Below are 16,822 nucleotides of genomic sequence, written 5' to 3' on the forward strand. Positions count from 1 at the left end.
GACTTCTTTTTTTTAATTTTTAAATTTTTTTATAAACATATAATGTATTATTAGCCCCAGGGGTATATGTCTGTGAATCACCAGGTTTACACACTTCACAGCACTCACCATAGCACACACCCTCCCAAATGTCCATAACTCCACCACCCTCTCCCTACACCCCTCTCCCCGTTTGTTTTGTGACATTAAGAGTCTCTTTTGGTTTGTCTCCCTCCCAATTCCATCTTGTTTCATTTATTCTTTTCCAGTCCCCCTAACCCCCCTCCCCCATTGCATCTCCACTTCCTCATATCAGGGAGATCATATGATAGTTGTCTTTCTCCGACTGATTTATTTCACTAAGCATAATACCATCTAGTTCATCCACGTTGACAAGTGACTTCTTTTTTACTCATCATCTGTTTAGGCCTTCTCCTGCCCACCCCCCTCCATCAGCCCTCAGTTTGTTCTCTATAGTTAAGAGTCTCTTACATTTGTTTCCATCTTTTTTTCCTATGTTTTCCTATGTTCATCTGTTTCATTTATTAAATTCCAGAAATGAGGGACATTATATGGTATTTTTCTTTCTCTGACATACTTATTTCACTTAGCATAATACGTTCTAGCTCCATCCACTTTGTTGCAAATGGCAAGTGTTCATTTTTCATGGCAGAATAATATTCCATTGTGTATATATACCACTTCTTTATCTGTTCATCAGTCAATGGATATTGGGCTTTTTCATGATTTGGTTATTGTCGATAATGCTGCTATAAGCATCAGGATGCTAGTGTACCTTCAAATCAGAATTTTTTGTGTGTTTGGATAAATACTTAGTAGTGCAATTGCTGGGTTGTAGGGTAGCTCTATTTTTAACATTTTGAGGAAACTCCACACTGTTTTCCAGAGTGCGTGCACCAGTTTGCATTCTCACTGACAATGTAAGAGAGTTCCCCTTTCTCTGCATCCTGGCCAACATCTGTTGTTTCTTGTATTGTTAATTTGAGCCTTTCTGACAGATGGGAGGTGGTATCTTATCATGGTTTTGATTTATATTTCCCTGATGATGAATGATGTTGAGCATCTTTTCATGTGTCTGTTAGCCATCTGTATGTCTCCTTTGCAAAAATGTCTATTCATGTCTTTTGTCCATTTCTTAACTGGATAATTTTTGGGGGGGGGGTGTTGAATTTGATAAGTTCTTTATAGATTTTGCACACTAACCCTTTATCAGAAATGTCATTTTCAAATATCTTCTCCCATTCCATAGGTTATTTTTGTTTTATTGATTATTTCCTTTGCTGTGCAGAAGACTTTTATCTTGATGAAGTCCCAATAGTTCATGTTTGCTTTTGTTTCCCTTGCCTCCTGAAACCTGTATAGTAAGAAGCTGTTGTGGCAGAGTTTAGAGTGGTTGCTGCCAACCCATGGCAGCATGAGTTGCTGCCATTTTCTCCTCTAGGATTTTGATGGCTTCCTGTCCTATACTTAGCTCTTTCATCCGTATTGAATTTGTTTTTGTGTATTCTGTAAGAGGTCCAGTTTCATTCTTCTTCATGTTGCTGTCCAGTTTTTCCAACACCATTTATTGAAGAGACTATCTTTTCTCAATTGGATATCTTTCCTGTTTTCTGGAAGGTTAGTTGACCATACAGTTGTGGGTCTAATTCTGGGTTCTCTATTCTGTTCCATTGATCAATGCATCTGTTTTTGTGCTAGTACCATACTGTTTTGATGACTACAGCACTGTATTATTGCTTGAAATCTAGAATTGTGATGCCTCCATATTGCTTACCTTTTTCAAGAAAAGGGTATTCAGAGTCTTTTGTGATTCTGTACAAATTTTTGAATGGTTTGTTTTAGCTCTCTGAAAAATGCTGGTGTTATTTTGATAGGATTGCATTAAATGTGTAGATTGCTTTGGTAGACTAGGCATTTTAATAATATTTGTTCTTGCAATCCATTAGCATGGAATATTTTTCCATTTTTTGTGTGTGTCCTCTTCAACTCAATTTCTTTCATCAGTATTCTACAGTTTTCAGAGTAGTGATCTTTTACCTCTTTAGTTAATTTTTTTTTAGTTTATGGATTTTGGTGTAATTATAATGTAATCAATTCCTTGATTTCTCTTTCTGCTGGTTCATCATTGGTGTATTCAAATGCAACAGATTTCTGTATGCTCATTTTATTTTTCTTAAGGTTTTACTTATTTATTTGTCAGAGAGAAAGAGTGAGCACAAGCAGGGGGAGCAGCAGGTAGAAGAAGAAGCAGCCACCCCACTGAGCAGGGAACCCCATGCGGGACTCGATCTCAGAACCCTGGGATCATGACCTGTGCCAAAGGCAGACCAACTGAGCCACCCAGGCATCCCCATTAGGATAGATTCTTAAAGGATAATTGCTAGTCAATAGTTATGTGCATTTGTATTTTGATAAGCATTGCCAAATAACCTTCACAGAGGGTGAAACAATTTATACTCCAGCTGGTTAACATATAGGAATGCCAGTTTTCTAACCTCTTCTCCAATAAGCTTTGTTTCCAAATTTTCTTTCTTTGTCAATATGATAGATGAGAAAGAATTTATCACTGTAAGTATAACTTGCATTTACATTATCAGTGAAATGAAATATTGTCTCATATACTTATAAAACATTGACTTTTCTTTTTAATGAACAGTCAGTTCATTTATTTTTCCATTGGATTGTTGGTCATTATCTTTCCTTCACAAATTCATAGGGCTTTGCTATATATTTGGGAACTTAGTGAGGTATAATTCTAAACATGAATAGAAGACAAAAAAAGAGTAACAAACCACCAAATCCAAATGTATCCACCAAATATTATGACAGTATGTATCCACCAAATATTATTACAGTATGAGATATTAAGATACCCTATGTTTCTTTCTAAAATATATTTTAGTAAACTATTTCTTCCTTCCTCCATGGAAAAATTACATATAAAACATCTCCTGTGTGACAGACTCTAGACTAAGTCCTGGGGTTATAGACATCAAAGACAAAGACACACTTAAAGACAGATATTGGTCTACAACCACCAGAATATACCATGGTATCCTCATTACTCAGTGGCCCTCACCTCCTTCAACTATTAACTGACTACTCTTTCTTTCATGTGTGACACTGAGGATACAGTGGTGAACCAAGACTGAGAAAGGCACCCTTCCTTTGTGGAACTTACAGTATAATTCAAATTCCCTCCTGATACTACTTGAAATGGAAATTCAAAGAATTTTATATATTCAGGAGAAAGAGCAAATACGTTCATTAGGCAGGTGGGAGAAAAGGAGTCAGAAGAGCAGCTAGGTTCTGCCTTAAGAAGTACATTGGTAGTATCCCTTTTGCTTAGAGAGGAGTGTGGAAGAGAAGCTAGAACCGCTCCTAACTAGCTCCTGACACCTGGGTGTGAGGTGACAGAGAGGACTGCATGACCCCGTCTGGATCCTTACAGAAACAGGCCCCTTTTCTTGGGCAACTGTAAGGACCTGGAAATGATACAGTGTAAAGCTAGAAAAAAAGCAGTGTGGCAGAAAGACTCGGCACAGGCCAGTAGTTTGTTTCTTCGGGTTAGAGGGTGAGATCTGCTTTCTTTTAGAAGGCAGTGGTGAGGCCTCCGTGGGAGCCCCTTCCCACCTTCTTCTCTTCCATGGCCCAGGAGCAGTGAAAAAACTTGGGGAGGCCACTATAGACCCTCCAGCACAAGTGGTTTACAGGTACAAAGTTATTTAACTATTAAACCTCTTTCATGACTGCAGAGTTGTTTTCCTCATGCACATGCTTAGGACCATGCATATGTAGGTCCAGGGAATATTGTGGACATCAGGAGGGGAGGCAGGGCTTGAGAATGGCATATGTACACACAGGGGTAGATAGGCATTAATATGCTTCTCTTATCCATCACTAATTCCCCTATATCTTTCTCCCACCTTACCTTCAACTATTTCAGTGCAAGAAACATTGTAGGCAATAAAATGAGAGCCTTAGAGGAGAGGAACAATAAAAGACTAAGACATTTGACATGGATCAGCAAGTCAGACCAGGGTGGTTTTCCAGACGCCAAGTCCACAGTAGCCCAGTTTGTGCCGAGAATTTAGGGCTTGGAGCAGCAGCTTGGAGGGTCTTCTCTCATAGAAGGACACAACTTTTGGAATAGATTAGAAGGTACCCTCTTCTCTCAGTCTTGAGCTCCCCCCCCTCTTCCCTGCCACGCTCTTATCCCTTCCCCAAGCCCCCTAGTTTTGTAAGCCTAGGACTTTGGAGAAGTGAATGTATAAACACAACCCTACGGTATCCTTCCGCATGCTTGGCCTGGCGTGGAGTCAGCAACGAAACCGTCCCATACCCGCATGCGTTTCAGTTCAAGAAGAAAAAAAATATATATAGACTTGGTTGGGGGAGAACCTAATAGAGGGCAAGTAATGCTAAGACCCTTTGCTACTGGTTGGCCTCTCTCCGTATTGCGCTTCTTTCTCTATGTTCACATGTCGCTCCAGCCCTTGCCAAAATGAGAAAATGCTAGGGTTGAGCTCACCGACAGAGGGCGGAATGGTGCTGTGCAAAGCTTGGTATCACTCCGCTTCCGTGAGGCCGGATCCTCTTACACCGTTCTCTAGCTCCTCCCGCTGCAGATTTGGGTCCGGGGGACGTGGCAAAGCCGAGTCTGCGGAAGAAAAGGTAGCGATTAATTAGTCACTAGTCGTGGGTCTCGCAGGAGCTTTGGGGACGGGAGGAAGGGAGTACCAGAAAGGGGCAGTTGTTTGCCAGTTAAGGCCCTTAATCTGACAAAGCAGGTTTCGTGTCCTAAATCCCAGGTGCCGGGCCAATCCCCAAACGCAGTCGCCGCCATTGTCTCGTGTTCTCCTGTCCATCTGACTGTCCGTCCCTCTTTCCGTAGGGCACGGCACCCCTTGAGGCAAGGAAATAAGAAAACTGCCTCTGATCCAAGCAGAGCAGGTCAGTGAGAAGGCGGGCATCGCTTGGGAGTGTGGATATGGGTATCAGAGAGGAATGTGGGATACGTGATCTGGTCGTGGGGCGCGGGCGGTGAAAGGGAGAGGGGGACATGGTTAATTTGAGTGGTACGCAACTATAAATTTAAAATGATCTTGCTAGCTTGATTTCCAGACACTAATCACCTCCGACCGTGTTTGGGAAGGTAAAGGAGTATAACAGCGGCTTTTAGCGGAGAAATGGCGGTTTATGTAATAGGAGGAGGGGCTGCTGCTGTTCCTGAGAGCAGTTGTCAGGGAAGTCCTGGGAGGGAGAGTGTAAAAGGGAAGTTGTGTTTGATAATCAAAGTCCTGGATTAGAAAATGTTCTCCTGTCCTGCTAGTCTGACCATTGATAACCAAGTCTCTCCCACTGTGTTTTCGTTTGGTCCTTAGGTGTGTATCATGCGTTCTGTTATTAAATTTTCGGTACAGCATGTTTTTGTAAAGATCTGTAGAAGGCTGTGGACCTCAAAGAGAGGGGCTAAGAAAAGGAAACTTGGCCTAATTTTTGCCAAGTGGGCAGTGCTTGGAGTTGGTAGATGGCTAAGACTAGAACAGGCAGGATTCTGGGGAAAACTGTGGATTCCCTTTGTGCATGCTTTCCAGACAGTCCTCCGTTACTCCTGTTGTATTGCAGAAAATGTTAGGCTTTAGGGAGAGGAAGGAGACATAAAATTTTAGTTGAAACTTGGAGATAATACTTTTCATTTTTCCAGCCAGCTTCCATGGCTTGTCTGAGCATTCCATCTCTACCACCACCACCACCACTATCTTGCGGGGGTGTTTGCGTTGGTTGTGCAGGAGAATTAGCAGACTTTGGGATGGAGCAGAGGAACTTGGAGGAAGAAGGAAAAAGAAAGGGCCATAGAAAATTTTGGCAAACAGGTACCTGTTTCCAGAAAAGGTCGGTGTCCCAGGTGCTGATCTCTACCAAGGACCCAGTCTCCATTGTCTCCTGTGGCTTGATTTATTTATTTATCTCTGCATTTGTGAAACCCTGGGTATAGACCCATCCCCAGGTCTGTGGAACTCTCAGTTGTTATGAAAGTTTGCAATGGTACCCAACTGGAACCTGGGAAATAACAAAAAAGAGAAACATGCCCTGTGTCTGTTAGAATTGGTGTGAGGGTAGGTGAACAGGAGAAGATTGAGACTTGGAAATTCCATTCTCTTTTGTTTTGCCAGTTTACAAATCCCTCTTTGATCCCCTGCTAATTTAGTTGGGAATCTTTGAACGCTTTGGGAGTATAGAAGGGTAACACTTGTTTTTTTTTTTTTTTATTTCCCACTTGCTTTTCTTATTCTTATGCTTCACCCAGGCCAATTTTAAACTAGAGAAATGCAAGGACAGTCACTGAACAGTAAAATGGTGGGCAGCAAGGAGACAGAGGATCAGTCCTGAATTAGGGTAATGGTGGTATGGGACAGAAGGAGGGAAACACCAGACAGACTACAAATATAGGGACCAGGGACCAAGGTCTTTCTACCAAGAGGTCAGTTTCCATATTCTGTTTGTTTATTTGTCCGTAGATCTGCCTGTAGGTCTGCTGTAGGGCTTGTCAACATTGGAAGCAAGGAGAAGAAAATTGCTCCAGATCAGTGAAGTTTGGTATGAGTATGGAGACTTCCTCAGTAGACATATAAGATGAAGTAGGAGTCCAGCAGGGATAAAGAGCCAGTCTAGGGATTCCTCAGTCTCTCTCACCTCCATTAAGCTTTCCCACTCTCCATATTCCTGTTTTGTGTCTGGAAAGAAGATTAGTAGCACCTGCAGTTTTGTAGAGAGTGTGAAATGAGGAGAGACTGATTATTATCTACCTCTTCCACTTAGTACTGAATGTTCATAGTCTCCTGTCTCTCTGTACTAATCAACATAAATTGGAAGCGTCTCAAAGCCCCATTTCCTTCCTCCACCCCTAGGTCCAACTTCAGTGGCAGATCTGGTGTCCTTGGAGTGGCTGAAGACCACCACCCTCCACAGGGCTGCGCTCAGGCACACAGCCATTCTTCCCTTACCTGAGTGAGCTTCCTCTGCACGTTGTTTATATCATTGGCAGAGCCTGTAGTTGGAAAGGGGGCCGAGTGACAAATGGACTTTGTATGAAAACACCAACCTGGGACAGAACTTCAGTCAAGGTTGAGACGGGGTTGTGATATATAACTTGGCCTTGCCTTTAACTTGGATCATGACTGGCTCTGAGGCTAAGGCAGGGGCAGAGCAGGAGCTGGAGCTGCCCTAAAAGCTCGAATCAGTGGCCCTGCCATCACTAGAGCCAAGGCTAAGATCCAGGCAAAGGCAGTAGCTGAGGCAGAACTGAAAACAGGACCAGTGACCCAGGCCAAGGCTGGGGATGGAGCAGTGGCCAGGATGCAGTGACCTACACTGAGGCCGTGGCTATGACAAGGAATGTGGGCAAGATGGAAGCTATGACAGAATCGAGTCATGACTGAGACTAAGGCAAAATCCATGGCAGAACCTGGTACAGTGCCCCAAACCAAGTCAAAGGTGATGCCTATGGCCAGGGTCAATGCAATGACCAAGTATGAAGTCAAGGCTCGTGCTGGAAGTGAAGCCAATATCAGTTCCTTTGCCAAGGCTGATGATAAAGCCAATATTGAGTCCAGCCCCCAGAGAAAGAGGGAGGATGGCATCAAATTCAGGGCTGGGGCTGAGGACAGAGCTGGTATTGTAACCGAGTCCATTGATAAGGATGAAGAAAATGTCTGCTCCTGGTTCTGGACCGGAGAAGAACCTAGTGTAGGATCCTGGTTCTGGCCTGAAGAGGAGACCCCTTCTCAAGTTTATAAGCCTCCACCTAAGATCCAGGAAGAGGCCAAGCCCATTCCCAAACCAGAACTCACTATAAAACAAAAAGCAGCAGCATGGTCAAGGGCCAGGTATAGTGTCCTAGTCCCAATAGAAGGAGGGGAGCCATCCTTGCCTCCAGAAGGGAATTGGACTCTGGTTGAGACCTTGATTGAAACTCCTCTGGGGATTCGGCCTCTGACCAAGATCCCACCCTATAATGGGCCTTACTTCCAAACCTTAGCTGAGATCAAAAAACAGGTGAAGTATAGGGAAAAGTATGGGCCCAATCCAAGAGCCTGCCGTTGCAAATCACGTGACTTTAGTTTAGAGCCTAAAGAATTTGATAAACTTGTTGCCCTACTTAAGTTAACTAAGGATCCTTTTATTCATGAAATAGCTACTATGATAATGGGCATCAGTCCAGCTTACCCATTTACCCAAGATATAATTCATGATGTAGGTATTACTGTTATGATTGAAAACTTGGTCAATAATCCCAGTGTTACAGAACACCCTAGAGCTTTAAATACGGTAGATGACAACTCTGAGTCTTCTGAAGAACCAAAACCAGCAGAGTCGTACATACATCAAGTTTGTAAGGACATAATCTCTTACCCATTGAACTCCCCCGTGCAACTGGCTGGACTAAAATTATTAGTGCACCTGAGTGTGAAATTTGAGGATCACCATATAATTGCTAATTACATTCCAGATTTTCTTACCTTGTTAAACAAGGGAAGTGTCAAAACCAAGTTTTATGTTTTAAAAGTGTTCTTGCGCTTGTCTAAAAATCAAGCCAATACAAGAGAACTGATTAGTGCCAAAGTACTATCATCATTGGTTGCGCCCTTTAACAAGAATGAGTCAAAGGCCAATATTCTTAATATCATTGAAATATTTGAGAATATAAATTTCCAATTCAAAAAGAAGGTGAAGCTGTTTACCAAGGAAGAGTTCACTAAATCTGAGCTTATTTCCATATTCCAGGAAGCAAAAGAGTTTGGTCAGAAACTCCAAGACTTAGCAGATCACAGTGATCCTGAGGTGAGAGATAAAGTTATACGATTAATACTGAAACTCTGAATGGTTGTATGTTCTTATAAAACTGTGAACTATTTTTTTTGGTGTTGTAATATGAAGCCATGCATATTTTAACTAAGTTCATCTAAGCTCAATATTTATGTTATTTGTATTGATTGAAGGAGACAACTTTATGGATACTGAATGATCTTGAGAGCTTGAATGTTCATTTTTATTGTGCTATATAAATGGAGATATTTTTAGCATTTCTGCAACATTACCTGATAATTAACCTATTCATTCTGAGTAAGCTATATTTCTGTGCTTTATATTGACATAAATGTATTCGTTTGAGACTTTATTTACATGTTAATAAAGTTGCATGCTCAAACTGGTGAAAACATTGTCCTAGTTCTTCAGTTGAATGAAGTCTAGTCAGAAGGATAAAGCACAATCACCACAAAGTTGATAAAGAGCACTGTCTATGTAGGAGGATACAAACAAAACAAGTTTGCATAGATAGATCTTCTAGTTTCAACATGTTCAAGGAATGGAATCACTCTACACAAGAAGACAGGACTGTGCTACTAGATGACATCTGGGCAGATCTAGGGAAAGGGGTGAGGACACAGACCTAGGAGAAAGGAAACACAGATTCTTTCATTCCAGTCTGAGTCCCTGAACTTGGGTTTACCCTTCAACACAGGATTTCTCATCAGGATATCTTGAAGCTTTTTAACTCCCAGGAGGATTCCTGGTTCTCAGCCCTACTCAGTAAAACCATGGAAATATGGTTCTGAAAGGACCCAGCCCCACCATGCCCTCAAAATCTAGGTACCCCCAACAGGGGACCAGGTTTACTGCTTCATTCCCTGTAGTCCTGGGCCTCAGAGGGAGGTCTTCCTGGAACTAACTACAGAAGCTGCTTCAAGGATAGTCTCATTTGTCCTACCTTGGTGACTGTTTACTCTCATCCTTGCTTTTGTTTGCTGGCCAATGCTTTGGGCTTGGTAACTTGCACCTATCCTTGGTAGTAGGTAGCTTGGAGCTGAGCAAGCTGAGCAAGCTGAGCTCAGTGAGATAGCTGCAGGACTCTGAAGTCCTTAAGCATGTATAGTTAGGAAGAAATTAATTCCCCCAATTCCGTTATCCTATCTGTGCAGTTTACAGAGCTGAAGCCATGTGGTCCATACCTCTTCAGGTCCTCCTGTTCATACTTAACGAAAGCTAGGTTCTGGCTAGGGGTTACTGACGTAGAATGCTAGGGTATAGATTGGTATCTGGGGTTACCTTTGCCTCCTTTGCTATTATTGGCCCTTTCCTTTACTGCCAAGAATTGGGAAATACAGATATTAGGATCAGTGTATAAATACTAGTCATTCTTTTGAACTTCCTCTTGCTCCTAATTTATGTATTTGGGGGAAGGCCTAAACTGAAAAGTCTCAACATGGTTTCATGTATTCCTAGTTTTAGAAGCCATGCCTAGTTTAATTTCTATTAAGGTCAGTTCTAAACCTATCTTTTATATATCTAAGAGTTAAAATGAATGACAGCTGGCCACACATGTGCACTAAAGGGTGAAAAAAGTAGGGATTTCGCAATGTGCAGTTACTACTTAGATGATTTTTGAAGTTCTTTATAATTTTTTTATAAGTAGGCTTTGCGCCTGGTGTGGAGCCCAATACAGGGCTTGAGCTCAGGACCCTGAGTTCAAGACCTGAGCTGAGATCAAGAGTCGGATGCTCAACCTACTGAGCCACCCAGGTGCCTGTTTATAATTTGTTTTTTAGTCCCTTGGAATTCCAGCCATGTGTACTAATTTCAGAGTTGGAGTCTTCCCAATACAATTAGGCCAGACCCTTTGGAAATACTCTTGTGTCTCATGCCCTATGGAGCACACAGTCAGCTATGGAATTTTCCATTGGCTAAAGAGAAGAATGAGTGTGGGATATGCAGGTATTTGTGTTAAAATAAGAGGCTGATGGTCTCCCTTAGGTGGGAATTATGAGAGACAGTCATTTCCCAAATTGTTCCTGGGGTGTGCTTGAAGTCAAAACCCTGTTTCTCATTCCTTGTTTCACTCCTTTCCTGGAAAAATAATTCAGGGAACTCCATGTAGGATCAGAGTTGATCTGATATTACTCCTCTTAAAATGTTGCTGCCTGGGAGTGAAAATCAGGATGGATTTCTCATCTTTCCTTTCATGAAGTAAAGCAAGTAATCTTCCTACAATACACCTGGAGTGTTAGCACACACTGTTAGTGGGAACTTCATTAGAATGAGAACTGTGACGTTTCTCTGCCCTCATCCTTGCTCCCTCTTAATTTTCCATCTTCCCTTTCCCTTTGAAAGTTTGCCTTACCACAAAGGGCTGTGTCCTACTTTTCTTTTCCATAATATAAGTTTTCATGTGTGCAGTGAAATATATCCCCAGTTTCTAATTAGGTGGGATATTGTAACAAATTCTTGGATTTATTTTTAGGAACACTGTTGTCTGGAATTCTAAGTCACATTCGTCTGTATCAAATTTGTCAGTAACAAAGATTCTTTTATTCCCCAGGTTTACAGAGATATTACTGACATACAACATATGTAAATTTAAGTTATATAACATCATGGTTTGATAGAAATATATATTGTGAAATGATTACCACTATAAGGTTAGTTAACACCATCACTCCATCACATGAATACCATTTTTTTGTGGTGATAATATTTAGGATTAAATTTTCATATGTGTAATACAGTATTATTAGTTATAGTCACCATACTGTACATCAGATCACCAGAACTTATTCATCTTATAGGTGGAAATGTGTACCCTTTGACAAACATCTCATCTCATCCATCCCCAGCCCCTGGCAACCACCATTGCTACTCTCTATTTCTGTGAGTTGTTTTGTTAGATTCCACATATAAGTAAGAATATTTTGTATTTGTCTTTCTCTGTCTGGCTTATTTCACATGGCATAATGCCCTCAAGGTCCATTGTTAGGGTCCCTAAAGAGCATTTCCAGTTTTGTGGCTGAATAATATTATTTTGTATATAAACCACATTTACATTATCCATTCATCTGTCAATGGACAGTTAAGTTGTTTCCATGTCTTGGCAATTTGAATAAGGCTACAGTAAACATGGAGGTAAAGATGTCTCTTTGAGAAAGTGATTTTCTTTCAGATACATATTTAGAAGTGGGAATGCTAGATATGTGGTAGTTATATTTTTATTTTTATTATTTTTTAAAGATTTTATCTATTTATTTGACACAGAGAGATATCACAAGTAAGCAGAGAGGCAGGCTGAGAGAGAGGGGAAAGCAGGCTCCTCGCTGAGCAGAGAGCCCAATGCAGGGCTTGATCCCAGGACCCTGAGATCATGACCTGAGCCAAAGGCAGAGGCTTAACCCACTGAGCCACCCAGGCGCCCCTATATTTTTAATTCTTCAAGGAACTTCCATACTGTTTTCTATTTTCTATGGTGGTTAAAGAAATTTACCTTACCACCAACAGTGCACAGGGGTTTATTACTACAAATCTCCCTCTTAAACAAGCTGATACATCCTATAAGTTTTGGTATGTTGTGTTTCCTCTTTCATTGTTTGAAGATTTTTTAAAATTTACTTTTCGATTTTATTTTTATTTTTTTAATTTGTTTATTTGTTTATTTACAGCATAACAGTGTTCATTGTTTTGGCATCACACCCAGTGCTCCATGCAGTACGTGCCCTCCCTATTACCCACCACTTGGTTCCTCAACCTCCCACCCCCCCCGCCCCTTCAAAAGCCTCTGGTTGTTTTTCAGAGTCCATAGTCTCTGATGGTTCATCTCCCCTTCCAGTTTCCCTCAACTCCCTCTCCTCTCCATCTCCCCATGTCCTCCATGTTATTTGTTATGCTCCACAAATAAGTGAGACCATATGATATTTGACTCTCTCTGCTTGACTTATTTCGCTCAGCATAATCTCTTCCAGTCCCATCCATGTTGCTACAAAAGTTGGGTATTCATCCTTTCTGATGGAGGCAAAATACTCCATTGTGTATATGGACCACATCTTCCTTATCCATTCATCCGTTAAAGGGCATCTTGGTTCTTTCCACAGTTTGGCGACCGTAGCCATTGCTGCAATAAACATTGGGGTACAGATGGCCCTTCTTTTCACTACATCTGTATCTTTGGGGTAAATACCCAGCAGTGCAATTGCAGGGTCATAGGGAAGCTCTAGTCTTAATTTCTTCAGGAATCTCCACACTGTTCTCCAAAGTGGCTGCACTAACTTGCATTCCCACCAACAGTGTAAGAGGGTTCCCCTTTCTCCACATCCTCTCCAACACACGTTGTTTCCTGTCTTGCTACTTTTGGCCATTCTAACTGGTGTTAGGTGGTATCTCAATGTTGTTTTAATTTGAATCTCCCTGATGGCTAGTGATGATGAACATTTTTTCATGTGTCTGATAGCCATTTGTATGTCTTCATTGGAGAAGTGTCTGTTCATATCTTCTGCCCATTTTTTGATATGATTATCTGTTTTGTGTGTGTTGAGTTTGAGAAGTTCTTTATAGATCCTGGATATCAACCTTTTGTCAGTACTGTCATTTGCAAATATCTTCTCCCATTCCGTGGGTTGCCTTTTTGTTTTGTTGACTGTTTCCTTTGCTGTGCAGAAGCTTTTGATCTTGATGAAGTCCCAAAAGTTCATTTTTGCTTTTGTTTCCTTGGCCTTTGGAGACATATCTTGAAAGAAGTTGCTGTGGCTGATATCGAAGAGGTTACTGCCTATGTTCTCCTCTAGGATTCTGATAGATTCCTGTCTCACGTTGAGGTCTTTTATCCATTTCGAGTTTATCTTTGTGTACGGTGTAAGAGAATGGTCGAGTTTCATTCTTCTACATATCGCTGTCCAGTTTTCCCAGCACCATTTATTGAAGAGACTGTCTTTTTTCCATTGAATATTTTTTCCTGTTTTGTCGAAGATTATTTCACCATAGAGTTGAGGGTCCATATCTGGGCTCTCCAATCTATTCCACTGGTCTATGTGTCTGTTTTTATGCCAGTACCACACTGTCTTGGTGATCACAGCTTTGTAGTAAAGCTTGAAATCGGGTAACGTGATGGCGCCAGTTTTGTTTTTGTTTTTCAACATTTCCTTAGCAATTCGGGGTCTCTTCTGATTCCATACAAATTTTAGGATTATTTGCTCCAGCTCTTTGAAAAATACCGGTGGAATTTTGATCGGAATGACATTAAAAGTATAGATTGCTCTAGGCAGTATAGACATTTTAACAATGTTTATTCTTCCAATCCAAGAGCATGGAACAGTCTTCCATCTTTTTGTGTCTTCTTCAATTTCTTTCATGAGTGTTCTGTAGTTCCTCGAGTACAGGTCCTTTACCTCTTTGGTTAGGTTTATTCCCAGGTATCTTATGGTTCTTGGTGCTATAGTAAATGGAATCGATTCTCTAATTTCACTTTCTGTATTTTCATTGTTAGTGTATAAGAAAGCCACTGATTTCTGTACATTGACTTTGTATCCTGCCACGTTACTGAATTGCTGTATGAGTTCTAGTAGTTTGGGGGTGGAGTCTTTGGGGTTTTCCATATAAATCGATTTTATTTTTGATCCATTGGTTGTTCAGGAGCATGTTACTTAATTTCCACTTATTTGTGAATTTTCAGGTTTTCCTCCTGTTTTCTTCAGCTTTTTGAAAATATTTCGTTTATTTATTTTAACAGAAAGAGAGAGAGGGAGAGAGCACAAGCAGGGGGAGAAGCAGGCTCCCAGCTGAGAGAGCCTGATGTGGGGTCTATCCCAGGATCCCGGGATCATGACCTGACCCAAAGGCAGACACTTAATGAACTGAGTCACCCAGATGCCCCTATCTTCAGCTAAAGAATTGAAGCTTTTGGGATGCCTGGGTGGCTCAGTCCATTAAATATCTGCCTTTGGCTCAGGTCATGATTCTAGTGTCCTTGTTCAGCAGGGATCCTGCTTCTCCCTCTCCTTGTTGCTCCCTCTGCTTGTGCATGCTCTCTCTCTCTGACAGATAAATAAATGAAGTTGTTTTTTTTTTTTTTTAAGAATTGATTCCTTTAAGAACTTAAAGAACTGAATGATGAATTCTCCTTTCATTATTTCTTGTAAGGTAGATCTAGTGGTGATGAACTGCCTCAGCTTTTGTATTTTTGGTAAATTATTTATCTCTCATTTGTGAAAGACAACTTTGTTGAGTAATGTGTTCTTGGTTGGCAGTTTTTTTTCCTTTCAGCACTTTGAATATGTCACCCCACTCTCTCTTAGCCTGCAAGATTTCTACTGAGAAATCCATTGATAGTATTATGGAGGTTCCCTTGTAAGTGATAGTCTTTTTATCTTTGCTGCTTTTAAGATTTTCTTTTTGTCTTTGGCAGTGACAAAGTGTGCTTGAATTTTAGACAGTTTTGTTATAATGTGTCTTAGAAAAGCTTATTTTAGGTTGAAATTTGGGGCTGGCCTATGACCTTCATGAACTTATATGTCCAGATCTCTCCCCAAATTTGGTAAGTTCTTAGTCATTATTTCTTTAAATAAGCTTTCTTCTCCTTTCTCCCACTCTTCTTCTGGGACTCCAGTAATGCAGAGATTTTTAAAAAATAATATCCCCCAATTCATGTAGTATTTCTACACCCTATTTCATTTTTCTTTCTTTTTGCTTTTTACTGAAAGATTTCAAGTGATATTCAGATACCTTCTTTTTTTTAAGATTTTATTTATTTCTTTGACAGAGATCACAAGTAGGCAGAGAGGCAGGCAGAGAGAGAAAGGGAAGCAGGCTCCCTGCTGAGCAGAGAGCCCGATGCGGGGCTCGATCCCAGGACCCTAGGATCATGACCTGAGTCGAAGGCAGAGGCCTTAACCCACTGAGCCACCCAGGCGCCCCCTTAGATATCTTCTTATTTACGAATTCTGCTTGGTTGAGTCTGCTGTTGAAGCTCTCTTTTGAATTCTTCAGTTCATTCAGTGTCTTCTAGGATTTCTGCCTTTTTTTTAATGGTTTCTGTATCTTTATTGAACTTCTCATTTTGTTTTTCCCTAATTTCATTTACTTGTCTGTGTTTTCATGTAGTTCACTGAATTTAAGAGACTTATTCTGAATTCTTTGTCAGACAGTTCATAGATCCATTTCTGTAGAGTCAGTCATTGGAGTTTTATCAGTTTCCTTTGGTAAATTTGTGTTTCCTTGATTATTCATTATCCCTGTGGCCTTGTTTCAGTGCCTGCACATTTGAAGAATTAGAACCTTTTCTAGTCTTTATAGACTGCTTCTGCAGACAAAAGCCATCATTAAGGAACTCATCCACAGATTCAGGGTGGGCTATCCAGTGGTGTCCATGGTGGACTCTCTGCTGGACTCTGAGTGGGCAGATCTGGTATCTGGGTAAGCAAGTGGGCAAGCCTCATGCTTGTGTACATGGGCATCCACCTGGTGCCTGGGTCCAAGGAGGCAGGCCTGGAGCCTAGGTTCACTGGGACCTAATAGGCACCAGGGACCACTGGAATTGGCCTGATGTCTCAGTCCACAGGGGCCAGTTGTGTATGAGGGGAAGCTGTGAGCCTGGTCACAGGAGCCAACCTGAAGGCAAGGGCCATTGTGATTGCTCTGGTGCTGGAGAAGGCCAGGCACCTGGGAGCTATCCTTGATGCTGGAGCGCAGAGGCTGGCCTGGTGCTGGGATAGGCTAAGAGCCTGGGTCCATAGGAACTTCCCTAGAGTTTAGGTCTGCAGGGACTAGTCTGGCACTGGGGTGGGCTAGGGGACTAGGGCTGCAGGAGCTAGCCTGGTTCTGGAGTGTATCAAAAGCTTGGGTAGGCAGTACCCAGCCTGATGTTGGGTTCAGCTGGGACCCTGAATTCATAGTAGCTGATTAGTTGCCTGAGGTGACAGGAACCACCTGGGGCTGTGGGAGTTGGCAAGGATGAGGATATACTGAAAGCCTTGGCCATAGAGCCATTCATGGCCTTAGGAAA

At 41.6% G+C, this 16,822-nt stretch overlaps 2 protein-coding genes across 3 annotated transcripts in view; both read left to right on the top strand.

The window, feature by feature from the left end:
• The first annotated feature begins 4,545 nt into the window (after positions 1-4,545).
• On the top strand, positions 4,546-9,221 carry ARMCX5 (armadillo repeat containing X-linked 5). Its single transcript, XM_045994799.1, is given in 5 exon segments — positions 4,546-4,674; positions 5,708-5,876; positions 7,199-7,357; positions 7,360-7,426; positions 7,428-9,221. Coding segments are annotated over 5 exon segments (1,980 nt in total). The 3' UTR covers positions 8,884-9,221.
• Positions 4,901-16,822, top strand: part of GPRASP1 (G protein-coupled receptor associated sorting protein 1) — a 39,785-nt gene continuing 27,863 nt past the window's right edge. Inside the window, exons 1-2 of one of the 2 annotated variants that reach the window (XM_045994636.1) lie at positions 4,940-4,953; positions 8,788-8,844. The gene's annotated coding sequence lies outside the window, so the exon portion shown is untranslated. Of the gene's footprint in view, positions 4,954-8,787; positions 8,845-16,822 lie in introns of both variants that reach the window. The other variant, XM_045994637.1, reaches the window with a different exon arrangement.

Source organism: Meles meles, chromosome X, assembly GCF_922984935.1.
Source record: "Meles meles chromosome X, mMelMel3.1 paternal haplotype, whole genome shotgun sequence".
Taxonomy (NCBI): domain Eukaryota; kingdom Metazoa; phylum Chordata; class Mammalia; order Carnivora; family Mustelidae; genus Meles; species Meles meles.